At 41.3% G+C, this 13,404-nt stretch overlaps 1 protein-coding gene across 5 annotated transcripts in view; it reads left to right on the top strand.

The window, feature by feature from the left end:
• Window positions 1-1,033: 1,033 nt before the first annotated feature.
• The window catches only part of LOC149162988 (RNA helicase family protein), a 405,052-nt gene continuing 392,681 nt past the window's right edge, over window positions 1,034-13,404 (top strand). For 3 of the 5 annotated variants that reach the window (XR_016261962.1, XM_089437479.1, XM_089437480.1), the window contains exons 1-2: window positions 1,036-1,320; window positions 1,470-1,614. Coding sequence is in view for 4 of the 5 variants with exons in the window: in XM_089437479.1 (XP_089293605.1) it covers window positions 1,214-1,320; window positions 1,470-1,614 (252 nt within the window). In the remaining variant the exon portion in view is untranslated. Of the gene's footprint in view, window positions 1,321-1,469; window positions 1,615-13,404 lie in introns of all 5 variants that reach the window. The other 2 variants (XM_089437477.1, XM_089437478.1) reach the window with 1 other exon arrangement.

Consider the following 13,404-nt stretch of genomic DNA (forward strand, 5'->3'; position numbering starts at 1 on the left):
TCTTGTCAAGATGTCTTTCGGTCCTTTGCTAATCTTTGAAGTGCCTCTAGGATATCTCCAAAATAACTCAATGATGTCATTGTAAGAATGTTGGAATGTCATCGTAGTCCTATAATCCATGCAATGCCAAATACTAGTTGCGGCAGAGAGGCGCTTTCCAATCTAGTATAGAAGCGCTGTTGTAATATTCTTGTAAACATTTTGACTAAGTCAAATTACATGAAACAAAAAAGATAAAAATAAAATAAAATAAAATTGACATAAAATAAAATAAAAAATAATTAAAAAATAACATTAAAATAAAAATAAATTCATGATATTTACTCACCATAAGAAAACTTATGATAATCTAGACCATCTTAACTCGAAGATAATGCAAATCAAAATAAAAACCCTTTTTAAAATAAAAATAGCTTTGATCACGGGAGTGCAAACTATTTTTTTTAAAGAAAGAAAGAAAGAGAAAGAAATTATTTTAACCTCCACGAGACTAAAGATAGCCTATTGGACAGATTGCTTCTTCATCTTCTTAATGTATTCGGCCCTTTTTTTGTGAAGCTTCACAATAAATGCTCCCGTCTTCTCGACAAACCCCTCGTTAAATAGATTATCCCAAGAGCTAGCTGCCAGCGTATCTGCATACCTTTCCCTGTTGTCTTTGAAGGCCTCACATTCTAAAATGAAATGTTTTTCTATTTCCACTTTTCCGGAAGAACAAAAAATGCATACCCTTTTCTCCCACACTTCCTTTGGCCTTTTCCAGCGCCCTGTTTCACAACTGAGTTGATGAGAATTAGTCCTTAACTGAGCAATAAAAATTTTGGCTCTCCAAGAGATATTGGCCTCTATGTATGCTTTTGGTTGATGATTATAAGTGGGATTAAACACTTCAATATAGTAATTTTTTTTTGCTAGCTTCTTAGCCAAGTACGTTTGTGGAACTAGATATAGTTGCTAAATGAAAATAGAAAATAGATTTGATGACTAACACTGTGCAAACTAACAAACTAATTTCACTACGGCAGTTCTTAGCAACTCATTTTTTTTAAGTGAAATAAATGTTTTGGTTTCGGACACTGGTCGATCTTTCAAATCCGCGAAGTTTCACTGTGGAGGGAGTTCTCAAGTATCTCGCGGCGCCAAAGGCGAGGGGAGAACCGAGCCGAGAGGGAGCGGGAGGCAGTAGGCAGTGAGTCACGCCCATCGATCCACCATGTCTCAGTTTTGGAAACCAGGCAGTCAGAAGCCTCAAACGTTTGTTATTGACGACGGGGAGGGAGGAGTTATACCATTTGCGGTTCCTCCCTCTTCTTCCTCGGGGTACTTACACTTTTAACGCAAGACAAACATTAAATTCCCAATCTCTTTTCCTCCTCCTTATGAAAATGCCACGTACTCGATCTCTAAATTCGTTCTTGTTATTTTCTCCTTTTGCATTTGTCGATTTAGAATTATGTTCTTTGTTGCAGTTATGGTTATACGAGCCTGCAAAAACAGAGGCAGAGGCTGCCCATTTTCAAGCAACGGACTGCGATTCTTTATTTGGTTGAGAATCATGCGACCACAATCATTGTTGGAGAGACTGGAAGTGGGAAATCCACTCAAATTCCGCATGTTAGTCATTTCTTCTCATCTGCATATCTGCGTATGTCTTTCTGTTTTTATTTGCTTTACGTTTATGTTTGTTAAATTGAATCATCGCATTTCTCAGGTTTTCCAAGCAAACAATTTAACACACAAGTTAATAAATTATTTTTCGAAGTTGTTTCGAGAAGCACGCCTCAATGCTGGGTCTTAGAGATATCTATTTTGCCAAATTCTCCTGGGATGTGCACCCAAGTTCATCCCTTTTTGACATGCCATGGCATTCAGATGGGGCAGAACGGAGTGAGACCGGATTGTTTGTGGCCGGCTTAGCACTCAACCTCGCCAGTGGACCGAGGTCCTATTTGACAATGGATGTTCGATGGCCTAGTTACATTTTTGCACAAACAGAAATCCAAAATCTGCAAATTTTCAAAACATCCTGGCAAATATACGTTTAATTGTGGATCAGGGAGAATGTATTGAAGGGTACGGGACGCATGATGAGTAGAAGGATTGAAATGAGGTTTCATACTGAACTTTGCATTTCGTGGGATTGTGGAATGATCCGCGGTGCAACAGAGATGAAGACCTAGTCAAGAAATAATTTTGCTGGAAAATGGTTTTTGTTTACTTTTCGATAGTTAAGATGTAGAGACCACTTAAGTTATCCTTAGAAGTCAACAGGTCAGAGACGCGGACATGACAATAGGGGTCAACAGAGGTTGTGGCTGGTATGACCAACCATGAAGTTTCGATAGTGAAAAGGACAGTGTACTTGAAGCTGTACAGGCCTTCTCAGATTGATGTGTTGCGGGTTACCAGTCCATTGTTGCTAACATCGAATACCTGAGATGTAGATAAGTATATAAAGAGAGGGAATTGTAGCTTTTGGTTGCTTTGAAAGTGTTTTCACTTGGCTACGGGAGATCTCCATAACATGTGTAGGGCTTGTGGTCCCCTAGCCCCTTTGTTATATTTTGGTTGACTTACTTTTGAGAGCTTAGTGGGTGTATGTTTACCTTGGGATCATGGCTAGGGAGGCACACTTCTTGATGTGATAGTTGGCACACATGTGGTAGTTTGACATCTTCTACAAGCACACACTTGTTGAGTAGAATGGATGTTTGGGACATGTGGAATGACCACTGTGGAGGAGGGTGTTATGCAATTAGAGGTTGGGTATGGGGCCATAGGAGCATTGGAGCCACCTTGCACATATATTGAGGAGGAATGCTTGAGTTGATGCACAATTATTGGTGGATTCACCACCTTGCTTAGAGTGCTTGACATGTGGGAACCTAGATTTGGAGGGCACACAACCTTGGGGATTATACAAACCTTATTGTGCCACGTGGCATTTATGCTTAGTGTAGCACTCCACTTGGGGCTTTGTTGTTGACTTAGCATAGGGTTTACTTGTTGATTTGATTCATGTATTATTGTTGCCCTCCCTCACCTAATCATATATAAAGTGAGGAGAGTGTCTTTGTGATAAATTGTATTGTGTCTTAGAGATGTGATGGTGTGATGCTAACGATTGGAGGATCTGGAGAAAAATAATTTACTCTTCTAACAAGGATAGTGGCTCATGTCATTCAAGTGAAGAGTAAATCTTGTGAGATGTGTTGAGATTGTACCTTGGAAGATGATTCTGCATGGATAAGATGCCATGACATGTAGCGAGTCACCTTAAGTATCTCCTATGGCAGTGAATTAATGAATTTCTTAAGTCAAGACTTTAGACAACAATTTAATTTAATTGTTGGGTACCTTTTTATTAAAGGGAAAATAAGTCAACGATAGATTAAGTCGTAGCCGTTGATCTCAGTGAGTCAAGATCTAATCTCAATCGTTGAGATTAGGGTTTGATCTTTTTAATAGGAGGTTCGAGCCAAAGGAGATGCACATTCGATTTGGCACGAGTTGGGATTTAGTGGAGCGCAGTATTTGGCAGTGAGAGCGAGAAAAGGCTAGATCGAGCTAGCTAGAGCGAGATCAGGGCAAGCGAGATTAGCATAGAGGCCAAGTTTTCTCTTTGGTCAAGAGGCCGAGTTCTTTATATGCAAAAGTTTTCTGTCAGGCCATATATATGGGTCATATAAGAGTTGAGTAAGAGATAGAGGGCTGAGATCTTTTGCTAGGTATTCACCGGAGCAAATTTTTGTGTAATTGCTATAAGAATTTTTTTCTCCTGAAGCTGAATAAGAAGACCAACGTTTGTTGGTTTTCCCCACACTGGGATTTCCAGGGTATATCTGTGTTATTCTTTGTTGCATGTGATTGGTTTAAAGTATTTTTTCTTTTGCTGTTTATTTGGTTAAAAACCCGGAGTTTTTATTGTTACAAATCATATTAGAAAGCATTGTTTATTTCGTATTTGTGATTATTTGCTGAGACAGTAAATTAGTAACTGGGCTTAAAGAAATCAACATGGTATCAAACCTATAAACTTTGAATATGAAGCCAAGGATATTTGGCACAAGTTTTAGGACAAAAAATTCATATTTTATTTTTCAATCTCTTTGAGGGTTTTTTTTGGGTTCCTTCAAGAAAAATTGTAATTTCCATTAAGAAAATTGATGAAAATTACTTGTTGTATGGTTCATAGTCATAAAAAAAAACTGTTGAGACAGTGTCATCCATTGCAGTGCAGGTACATCCGATGGGATATATACATGAACATACAAAACTGTTATATATATGAGAGTCATCCAAAAATCTATGGAAAGTTGTGGGCGTTTAGTGTTAATTCTATTCGCAAATGTCCTTGATGAGCCAAAAAAAGGGAAAATATCAAAATTCATTCTTGTTTGTGCATAGGTGCCTGCTGATCATTGACGAAAGGTCTGTGATAGTATTGGAAGTGCTCTGAGTCGACTAACTCAGTCACATGCTAGGTGCCAAATGTTTGCTGCGCACCTTCTTTGCATAGCTGATCGACAATATGGTTCCACTCCCTGTAAATGTGGAGACAAGATATAGCATCAAAATGAGATTTGAGCAGGGACACTTCATCCAATAAACTTCTGAGAGTGTGTGTGTGGCATGTGAGCGTGTCTTCTTTGGATAGCTAATCGGTAATATGGTTCCGCTCCCTGTAAATGTGGAGACAAGATATAGCATCAAAACGAGATTTGAGCAGGAGCACTTCATCCAATAAACTTATGAGAGTGTGTGTGTGGCATGTGGATTTTAAGGTGAACCAATCGACCACCACTTTGGAATCACCAAACACCTGTAGATGATTGCAATTTTTCTCAAGGGCAAATAACAGTAGAAGTTTAAGGTTGTGTAACTCAGCATAGTTGTTTGTCCCTTGACCCAGGTTGGATTTTATTTTGTAGTGGTGTGATTGAGTGAGATAGAGGACCGCGCCTCCACCGCATCGGCCTTGTTGAGAAGAACTGTCAAAGTATGCCCATGGAGAGGTATAGTCAATTGCTTCATGGCTACAGAACGAGGAGCAGGAGGATTTTGATCCTTAGGTAGGAGAGAGAATATTGCTGAAATATGAGCAGCTGATCGATTCGGGGAGAACGGTGTGTCTTGAAAAATCAGTTGGTTCCTACCAATCCATAAGCCCCAACATGCAAGCAACGAGATATTTCGCTGTTTGTGAGAAGTGGACTCATTCCACCAGGATTTCCAAGCAAGAGATATATTTTTGCCTTGCCAATTTTGAGAAATGTTCATTCTTCGCTTTATGGCAATCCAAACTTGTTTTGTGACCTGACAATGAAGAAAGAGATGTTCTGTTGTTTCCTCTGATTCTCTGCATAAGGCGCACCAGGTGGGTCCATGATTGACGTTTCAAATTTTTGCCTGTAGGAAGTTTATTTTCTAGTATACACCAAAATATCAACTTGGATTTTGCTGACCCTTTTAATTTCCAAAGGTGTTTCCACCACCAACAGGTATCATGTGGTTCCTTTGAGGTGATCTTAAATAGATAACCATCTTTTGGTGTATACAATCCCTGTTTTGAAGGGGCCCACAATAATTCACCTCGCGTTCAGTTAAACAAATGTGAGTGGATGATAAAGCCTTGATATAGTTGCCCCAAGTATCGTGCCAGTGTATAGGGATTTGGAGATCCGCAGCGGTGCGCTAGTGTTTGTATACAATCCCTGTTTTGAAGGGGCCCACAATAATTCGCCTCGCAGTCAATTAAACAAATGTGAGTGGATGACAAAGCCTTGATATAGTTGCCCCAAGTATCGTGCCAATGTATAGGGATTTGGAGATCTGCAATGGTGCGCTAGTGTTGCCCCCATATATCAGATCGCTTCAGATCCCCAATTTGATACAAATATTTGATCTTGTGAGACATAAGATAGGTGACCAGATCCGGGGGAAGAATGTGATTGTCTCCACATCCAGACCAGGGGTTGATGCCAATCCTGACATGGTGCCTAGATCCAATGCGCTAAGCCAGACTAGATGCGATGATCGAGAAAGACTTTAGGACAACTTTCCAGATGGTAGATATATTTGAATGTTGTTTATTTGGTAGCCGAATCCAATTCGAGATTGATAATAGGTGTATATATTTTTGCTAAATCACGTTGGTCCATAGACTGTATGTGGTAAGCAGTCTCCATCCAACCTTGGATGCCAGAGCTTGGGAGAAGGAGTAGAGATCTTTTAAACCCCAACCTCCCCAAGATTTGGGGAGGACAATTTTGTCCCATCTGACGTAAGCAAAATTACGCCCTTCTTTTGCCTCCCGCCAAAGATATCCACAACAGGTCGTCTAAATAAGTCTCAAATTTTGTAGGGAGGCTTAGACACATGTATTCTCCAATACCTAGAAATCGTTTTGGGAAATTCCTTCCGGAGACAGTTTTATTAAAATAATTAATTATTTTTTATGGGACCCTAAGTCTAAACTTAGGAAATTAAAATAATTAATGTGTATTAATCTAAACTGTGGGTGAAACTTCTAGAAGAAGGCAGAGATCAAGTCAATATGATCCTAGCCATTGATTAAAATATAATCTGGGCCGTTGATTGATCAACGAGAGGATTATAAGAGAAAGTTTGATGGGCACTTGGAGAACACACATAAGAGAGAGTTCAGAAGATTGAATTTCTGAAGCATAGCAGTTGCCGGTGAGAAATTCGAAGTGAGCTTTTGCAGTGAGGGGTAGGGATAGTATCTGAAGGGAAATCTTTCTTGGCCAGAGAATACTTAATAGAGAAGGCAGAGGGAGATCTAGCAGTGGCAGTGCAGAGCTAGAGAGGCTGACACAGGGCCATGCAGAGGCAGCGCAAAAGCCAAGAGGGAGTCCAAAAATTTGTTGAAGGAATCGATTGTAGAAGCTGGGAGCTGGGGTGTAGGACCGAGAGGCAGAAATCAAAGTTCTTTGGCAGCAAATCGATTAGCTGGAGGAGTGACGCTGTCCCCAAAGGGTTTGACGTTGGGCTAACGCAGAGACAGCGCAGGGGCAGTCATTCAGGGGCTGGATCAGCCAGGATTTCTAGTGATAGTGTGAGGTAATCTGACAGATATCTTTGTCAGTAATATTCTCTGTAACTGGATTGCTGGGAAGGCATCTAGAAGTTGTATTTAGAAATTACTACTGCATAATAATAAAACCCTCAGAGCTGCTGCACCGGTTTCCCCGCATTGGGTTTTTCCAAGGACATTTGTCCAAAAATAACTGTGTAGCTGTGTGTTGTATCTCTTTCTTGTTCAGTTCTTGTTTTGACATATGATTTTTAATAGTGATTGCTGCAGTTGTATTTACTTCGATATTTACTGTAGAACACAGTAACTAACTTGTATGAATTAATAAGTAGGAGAAGTAACATCAGTGTGCCGCAGTAGGTATTCCGGGTTTAGGAATTTTCACAGACATGAGTGGCTTCAATGACAAAGTTGATCAAGACAAGCCTGCCAGCTCTAGACAACCACTTATGACACCAAGATTTGATTTTCTTTTCTATTTTGGCTACCAACCACATCCAGTCTTCCTTCAGATAGTCATTTGGCTTCAGTTGAAATCCAAGATATCTTATCCCCTCCTCAAGGGGCACAAATTGAAAAGGAAAGAATTGACGAGCATGTGTAATTTCCAACTTCGAACAGTTACAACATGTAATAGTAGATTTATGTTGATTTGGGGACACACCTGTAGCAGTGCAGAAGATATGGAGGATCGATTTGAGTTGATTGATGTCGCTGTGCGATCCATCCAAAAAGATCAGAACATCATCGACGAACAGAAGGTGTGAGAGGATTGTTGCATTTCCAATGCGAATTCCTTTGAGAGTACCATGGGAGATCGATCTGTGGATCAGTCTGCTTAGTCCTTCAACAATCAGCAAAAATAAAAGGGGAGACAACAAACAACCCTGTCTAAGCCCTCTCTCTGCATGGAAGAAATTTGATGCAGCACCATTGATTAATACCACAAAAGAGGCAGATGTGATACAACACATGATCCACTTGATAAAGGAGTTTTGGAAGCCCAAATGGGTGAGAATCAGTCTGATATAGAGCCGACTCACTATGTCTAAAGCTTTGGAAAGATCAATTTTGAGGATCATGCGGCATGCCCTTTAATCTCATGGTTTTAATGCTGTGAAGCCCATCTTGAGCAATGCCAATGGCTTCGTGGATTTGACGATCTTCAAGGAAAGCAAATTGTTCGGAGGATATATGGCGAGAGAAGATAGGGCAAAGACTGGTTGGCAATGATATTGTAGATGAAATTGCAAAGGAAGATCGATCGATAGTCAACGAATGAGGAAGGGGTATCGGATTTTGGTATCAAAGCTATGAAGGTTGAGTTGAAGGCATGGCACATTTGATCCAAAGAGCGACTTTTCTCAACAACGTTTAGGAGTTCATGACCAATAAGATCATAAAAACTGAGGAATAATTCGATAGTCCATCCATTAGGTCCCAGACTCTTATCCTTTTTGAACCAGTGTAGTACAGATTCCAATTCCGCAAGGGATACAGGAAGTTGTAATTCTTCATTGTCTTCATCAGAGGCAAAACCGAGGAAGGCCTGCGCCGATTGCATGATTTCCCCCAGAGAGGCGTGTCGAGGTGCAAAGAAAAGGGATTTGAAGTGCTGCACTCCCAGTCTGGCTAAATCCTTAAAATTTGAAGCAAAATTGCTATCATAATCTTTGAAGGACCAAATGGTATTGTAAGCTCTCCTGGCCTTTGTCATTTGGTGAAATTTTTTTGTATTATTGTCCCCAGCCTGTAATCAGATAGCTCTGCTCTTTAGTCTCCAAGTTTCTTCCTTGGCTTCCAACAATCGTCTCTTCTCTCTTTTAAGATGAATAAGGTGGAGTTTGGAATCATGAGATAGATACCCCACCCCCAGCTCATCTAGTTCAGATTCGATCTTCTTAAGGGCTTCCTCATCCCTATGTCTTTTCCCTTTGAGCCATTCGAGGGTTTTCCTTTTGATATTGTACAGGTTCTCATTGAATAGTGAGGCCACCGATCTTTTCTTTGAGGGTTTTATTCTACAATGGCAACCAATATTCGATATGAGGACAAGCCTGAGGGTTCTTCAAACTATTTGCAATGGAAGGTTCGAATCTCAGTTGTTCCCAAGGAGAACAAGCTGTGGAATTTTGTTAATACAATAGTGGTTCCACCAACAAATGATCCAATTGTTGTTGATCTACTTGAGGTCAAGGAATCCAAGGTGCAAAGGATTATTCTCGATGCGTTCAAAGATCATCTCATACCCCATTTGTTAGAGAAAGATATTGCGAAAAATATGTGGATATCGAAGGGAACTCCATGAATAAAGGAGCCTTTGAGGAAAAGTTACGGGTCTCGATCATTGATTTCTCCATATTCTTGATTGAGGGAAAGGTCCGATGGGTCTAGCCTAGTTCATGTTCATCCCCTTCTCCCATGACCCCTTTGCATGATTCATGGTTGCCTTATTTTCCCACCTCCCACCCTTGTGACCTAGCATATGAGTGCTATGATTATCACGTTTGCTTTCAAATGTATATCATAATTAATCATAGGGGTAGGGAATATGATCTTGGTCTAATGACATGCTGGTTACATTGGCTATATGATTATACTTAGCACTTGCATAGTGTAGCATGCATATTAGAGTAGGATGCATTGCATGGTGATTTTGCATAGCTACTATCAAACAAGTACACTCCATCACATTCCATTACCAGCACTTCGTTCTTGATCAATCTTTTATTGCCACCTTACATTTCATGTCTATTTTGTTAATTTTTTAAATGTTCTATGCTTAGAGCAATTTACTTCAATTTTTCATATTAGCTCAATAACAATATTCAGATTAGCAATCACATCAGCATGATAGTAAAGTGCAGATAGAACATAAACATAAACAGCAGAAGACAAGCCAAGACAAGAGGACACAAGATGTGGCACCAGCCAGGGACAAACACCAATGTGGGGAACCCTTGATCAATTCTCCTTATCTTCTTCAATAGTTCAAAAGAGAGAGAGAGAGTACAAATATACATGACTGATAATTAATGACAACAGCAGATAAGACCTTCAACAGAAAGCTCAATGTATTTTCCTCGCTGTTTGGAAGATGGCAGCAACAAACTGCTGCAATCATGATTCAATCTGGTCAACACATTGACCCAACACTCCTTCACAAAGTGCTGCTGTCCACCATTGTTTGCTTCTGCTTTTGCAAGTCTGGTTAGGGCAGAAGAAGAAACCCCTTTAACTTTTCACGCTGTCTGTCAACTAAGCCCTTCAAGGGTTGCAGTCCACCTAGGAGTCTCTCCTAATCCACGCTGCTTCCTGTGATCAATGTATATTGCAATGCTGCCTTGGGACAGCCTTAGCTGCTTGCTATGGCTTGCAGCCTAGCAAAGCAGCTAGCTGTAGCTTCAGATTCTAAATGAATCCTTAACTCATGCCTAGTCATAACCTTTGTCAACAGCAATTCATTCCTCCTTCAAGCTACGGATCTGACCCTCCTTGGCTCTGGATAGACCACTTTTGGACAACATCTAACATACTCTTGTCTGTGGCTAGGTGACCTTGCTTTTGCTGCGGATAAGGGCTATACTTTACAGTGTATGGGAGCTTCTCGTAACAACATATTATGGCTCCCTTTGAACAGCGTATTAAGGGCCTTCAAGGACTGTGTAATAGTTGCGTTTGAAACCTTCTTTCTCTATGGAATCGAGTCCTCTCTAGACTGCGTATGGGAGCCAACCCTATGACTGCGGCTAGGGCTTCCACTGGCTGCGGTTAGGGCACATTAAGACAGCGAATTGAACCTCTTCTCGCTGCATGTAAAACCCTCCTTAAACTGCGGCTAGGGCTCCCTTAAATGCTGCGGATATGGTGCTTTCTTAACTGTAAGTTGGGCTTCTTTATGATAGCGTTTAGGGCTTCTGTAGGTAGCATATAAGTCCTCCTTTGAATTGTGGATTAGGGCATGGCAGATCCCCTTCAACTGCGTCTAGATGATCATCCCTTGACTGCGGCCAGATTGCTGCTAGGGCTTCTACCTTTTAGATCTGGGCTAGGGATAGATCTCCTCTAGGACAATGTACTCTCTCAGAGACTTCTTCCACCAAAACCCAAACCCAAACAAGTGGAGAGAGAGAGACCACAAGAGATGTGTGTGTAAAATGACTTGCAAGCCACCTCTATTTATAATAAAACGTTGAGGATAAATTGGGGTAATTGGGTTGCTGGCCGACCTTGACTAATTGTCACATAACACAAATAAATTCATATCTCCATGAATACATGTCGAAATCGGATGATATTTAGATCAATCCTACACCTCTCGACGAGAGGAATCCAAGAAAAATATCATCTGCCATAAAAAGATGACCTACATGGACTTTGGCCCTAGTTTCCAATTTTAACACTCCCTCTCAAGTAGGAAGAACTCCATCTGCTAATCCATCTGCCAGTCTGTACTATCTCTGGCATCAATGCAGTGCCTTGCACTGCTCTACTTTGCTGAACTATGAAGAAGAAGAAGTGATCGAGAATGTATCATACCATTCTCTATTGACCCGAAGTTAGTCCCATATAAAGGCAGTGTATCATACAACTCTTACTGATCCAGAATCAGTGCCAAATAAAGAGTGTCTCATACCACTCTTACTGATCCGAAATTAGTTCCAAATAAAGAGAGTGTCTCATACCACTCTTACTGACCCAAAATCAGTTCCAATTGATCCCAGATCAATGTCATCCTAGCATAGGGAGTATGGTGGTACACAATGCGTCCATCAGTAGTACTATGGTCCCTATCCTCATTTCCCTACTCATTGGCTAGATGAGAGGTACTTCGCATGAGTCCCAGGCTGCATGGGTAGGATGTCTCAGCAGTAAAAGGATGAACCACTCATCTTGCCTACATGTCGCCGGGGGTATCCCAGGTGAAGGCTGGACCACTCACCCTGTACATAACAACTCACTAGGGGAAGGCTGAACCACTCACCCTATGATTGTGTCTCGGCATGAGAAGGATGAACCACTCATTCTGCCTACATAGCAGACCACTAGGGGAAGGTTGAACCACTCACCCTATGGTTGCTCATTGCTTCAAGAAGCAATCGTAAGCCCCCAGAGCTCCTAGAACTCGATGCCCATATCATACAGGACCCTCAAGAGAGGGTCTCTCCACTACTCCTAGTCGTTCTCGGAAAGTTGAGAATTTGACCTTTCCTAGTGGCTTCATTTGAATATCAACGACCTGCACATTTGTCCCTGAGTGTTGGAGCCTTCTTGCTCCCTGTTGTACCATATCCCAGATAAAGTGGTACTTGATGTCTATATGCTTGGAGCGATCAGAAAACACGGGATTCCTCAACAATCGAATCCCACTCTGGTTGTCACAGAAGATCACAGTGGTATCCAACACGTGTCCAAACAGCTCACTGAAGAGCTTCCACAACCAGACAACTTCACAGGAGGCCATACTCTCAGCTATGTATTCAGCCTCAGCGGTGCTCAAAGCAACCGACTTCTGCTTCCTGCTCATCCAGGATATCGAAGCAGAACCCAAAGAGAACCAACACCCAGAAGTGCTCTTGCGATCCTCCACACTGCTTGCCCAATCAACATCAGAATAACAATGCAGCCTCACAACTCCAGCAGTGTATCTCAGTCCATGAGTGATTGTGCCCTGAAGATATCTCAGAAGATTCTTGGCACCAATCCAATGCGAGTGATGAGGCTCAACCATATGTTGGCTCAACATGCTAACTACAAAGCATATATTTGGACGAGAGTTCACTAAGAACATCAATGCTATTATGAGTTTATGAAACTCAAAGGCATTTCCCAAATCAGGTCCGGCAGCACTACCGCATAACTTCTTAAAGTTAAGCTCCATCGGGGTAGTCACGGGCTTGCAGTCCACCATTCAAAATTTGGAATCCAACTCCCTCTTACTTTTGCAAATGAGAGGATCTGTACCTGTCAGAAAGATGTCGTCCATATAAAATACTAGTATGAGAGGTCTATCATCCACAACCTTGAATGGATCGGCTTCACTCCTAGTGAATCTCATCTTCATCAGATAGCTATCAATCCTCTCATACCAAGCCCGGGGTGCTTGCTTCAAGCCATAGAGGGCTTTCTTCCACCTGCATACATGAGATTCCCGATCATGAATCTTAAACCCTTCGGGTTGTTCCACCTCCATGGTGTTGCTATTATTTGAGGGGAATGGTCCCCTTGTAAGTTTTCCTTTGTTACATCTTGGACATGTACCTTCATGCTCTTCTTTGAATTTAGGCATCCCTGTCACCATCTGTCTTACATCAGGTAGGGCCTTATATTGAATATGGACAAACCTT

The sequence above is a fragment of the Pinus tabuliformis genome, chromosome 5_2 (assembly GCF_031772625.1).
Source record: "Pinus tabuliformis cultivar Carrire ecotype Pingquan chromosome 5_2, CPIR1, whole genome shotgun sequence".
Classification (NCBI taxonomy): domain Eukaryota; kingdom Viridiplantae; phylum Streptophyta; class Pinopsida; order Pinales; family Pinaceae; genus Pinus; species Pinus tabuliformis.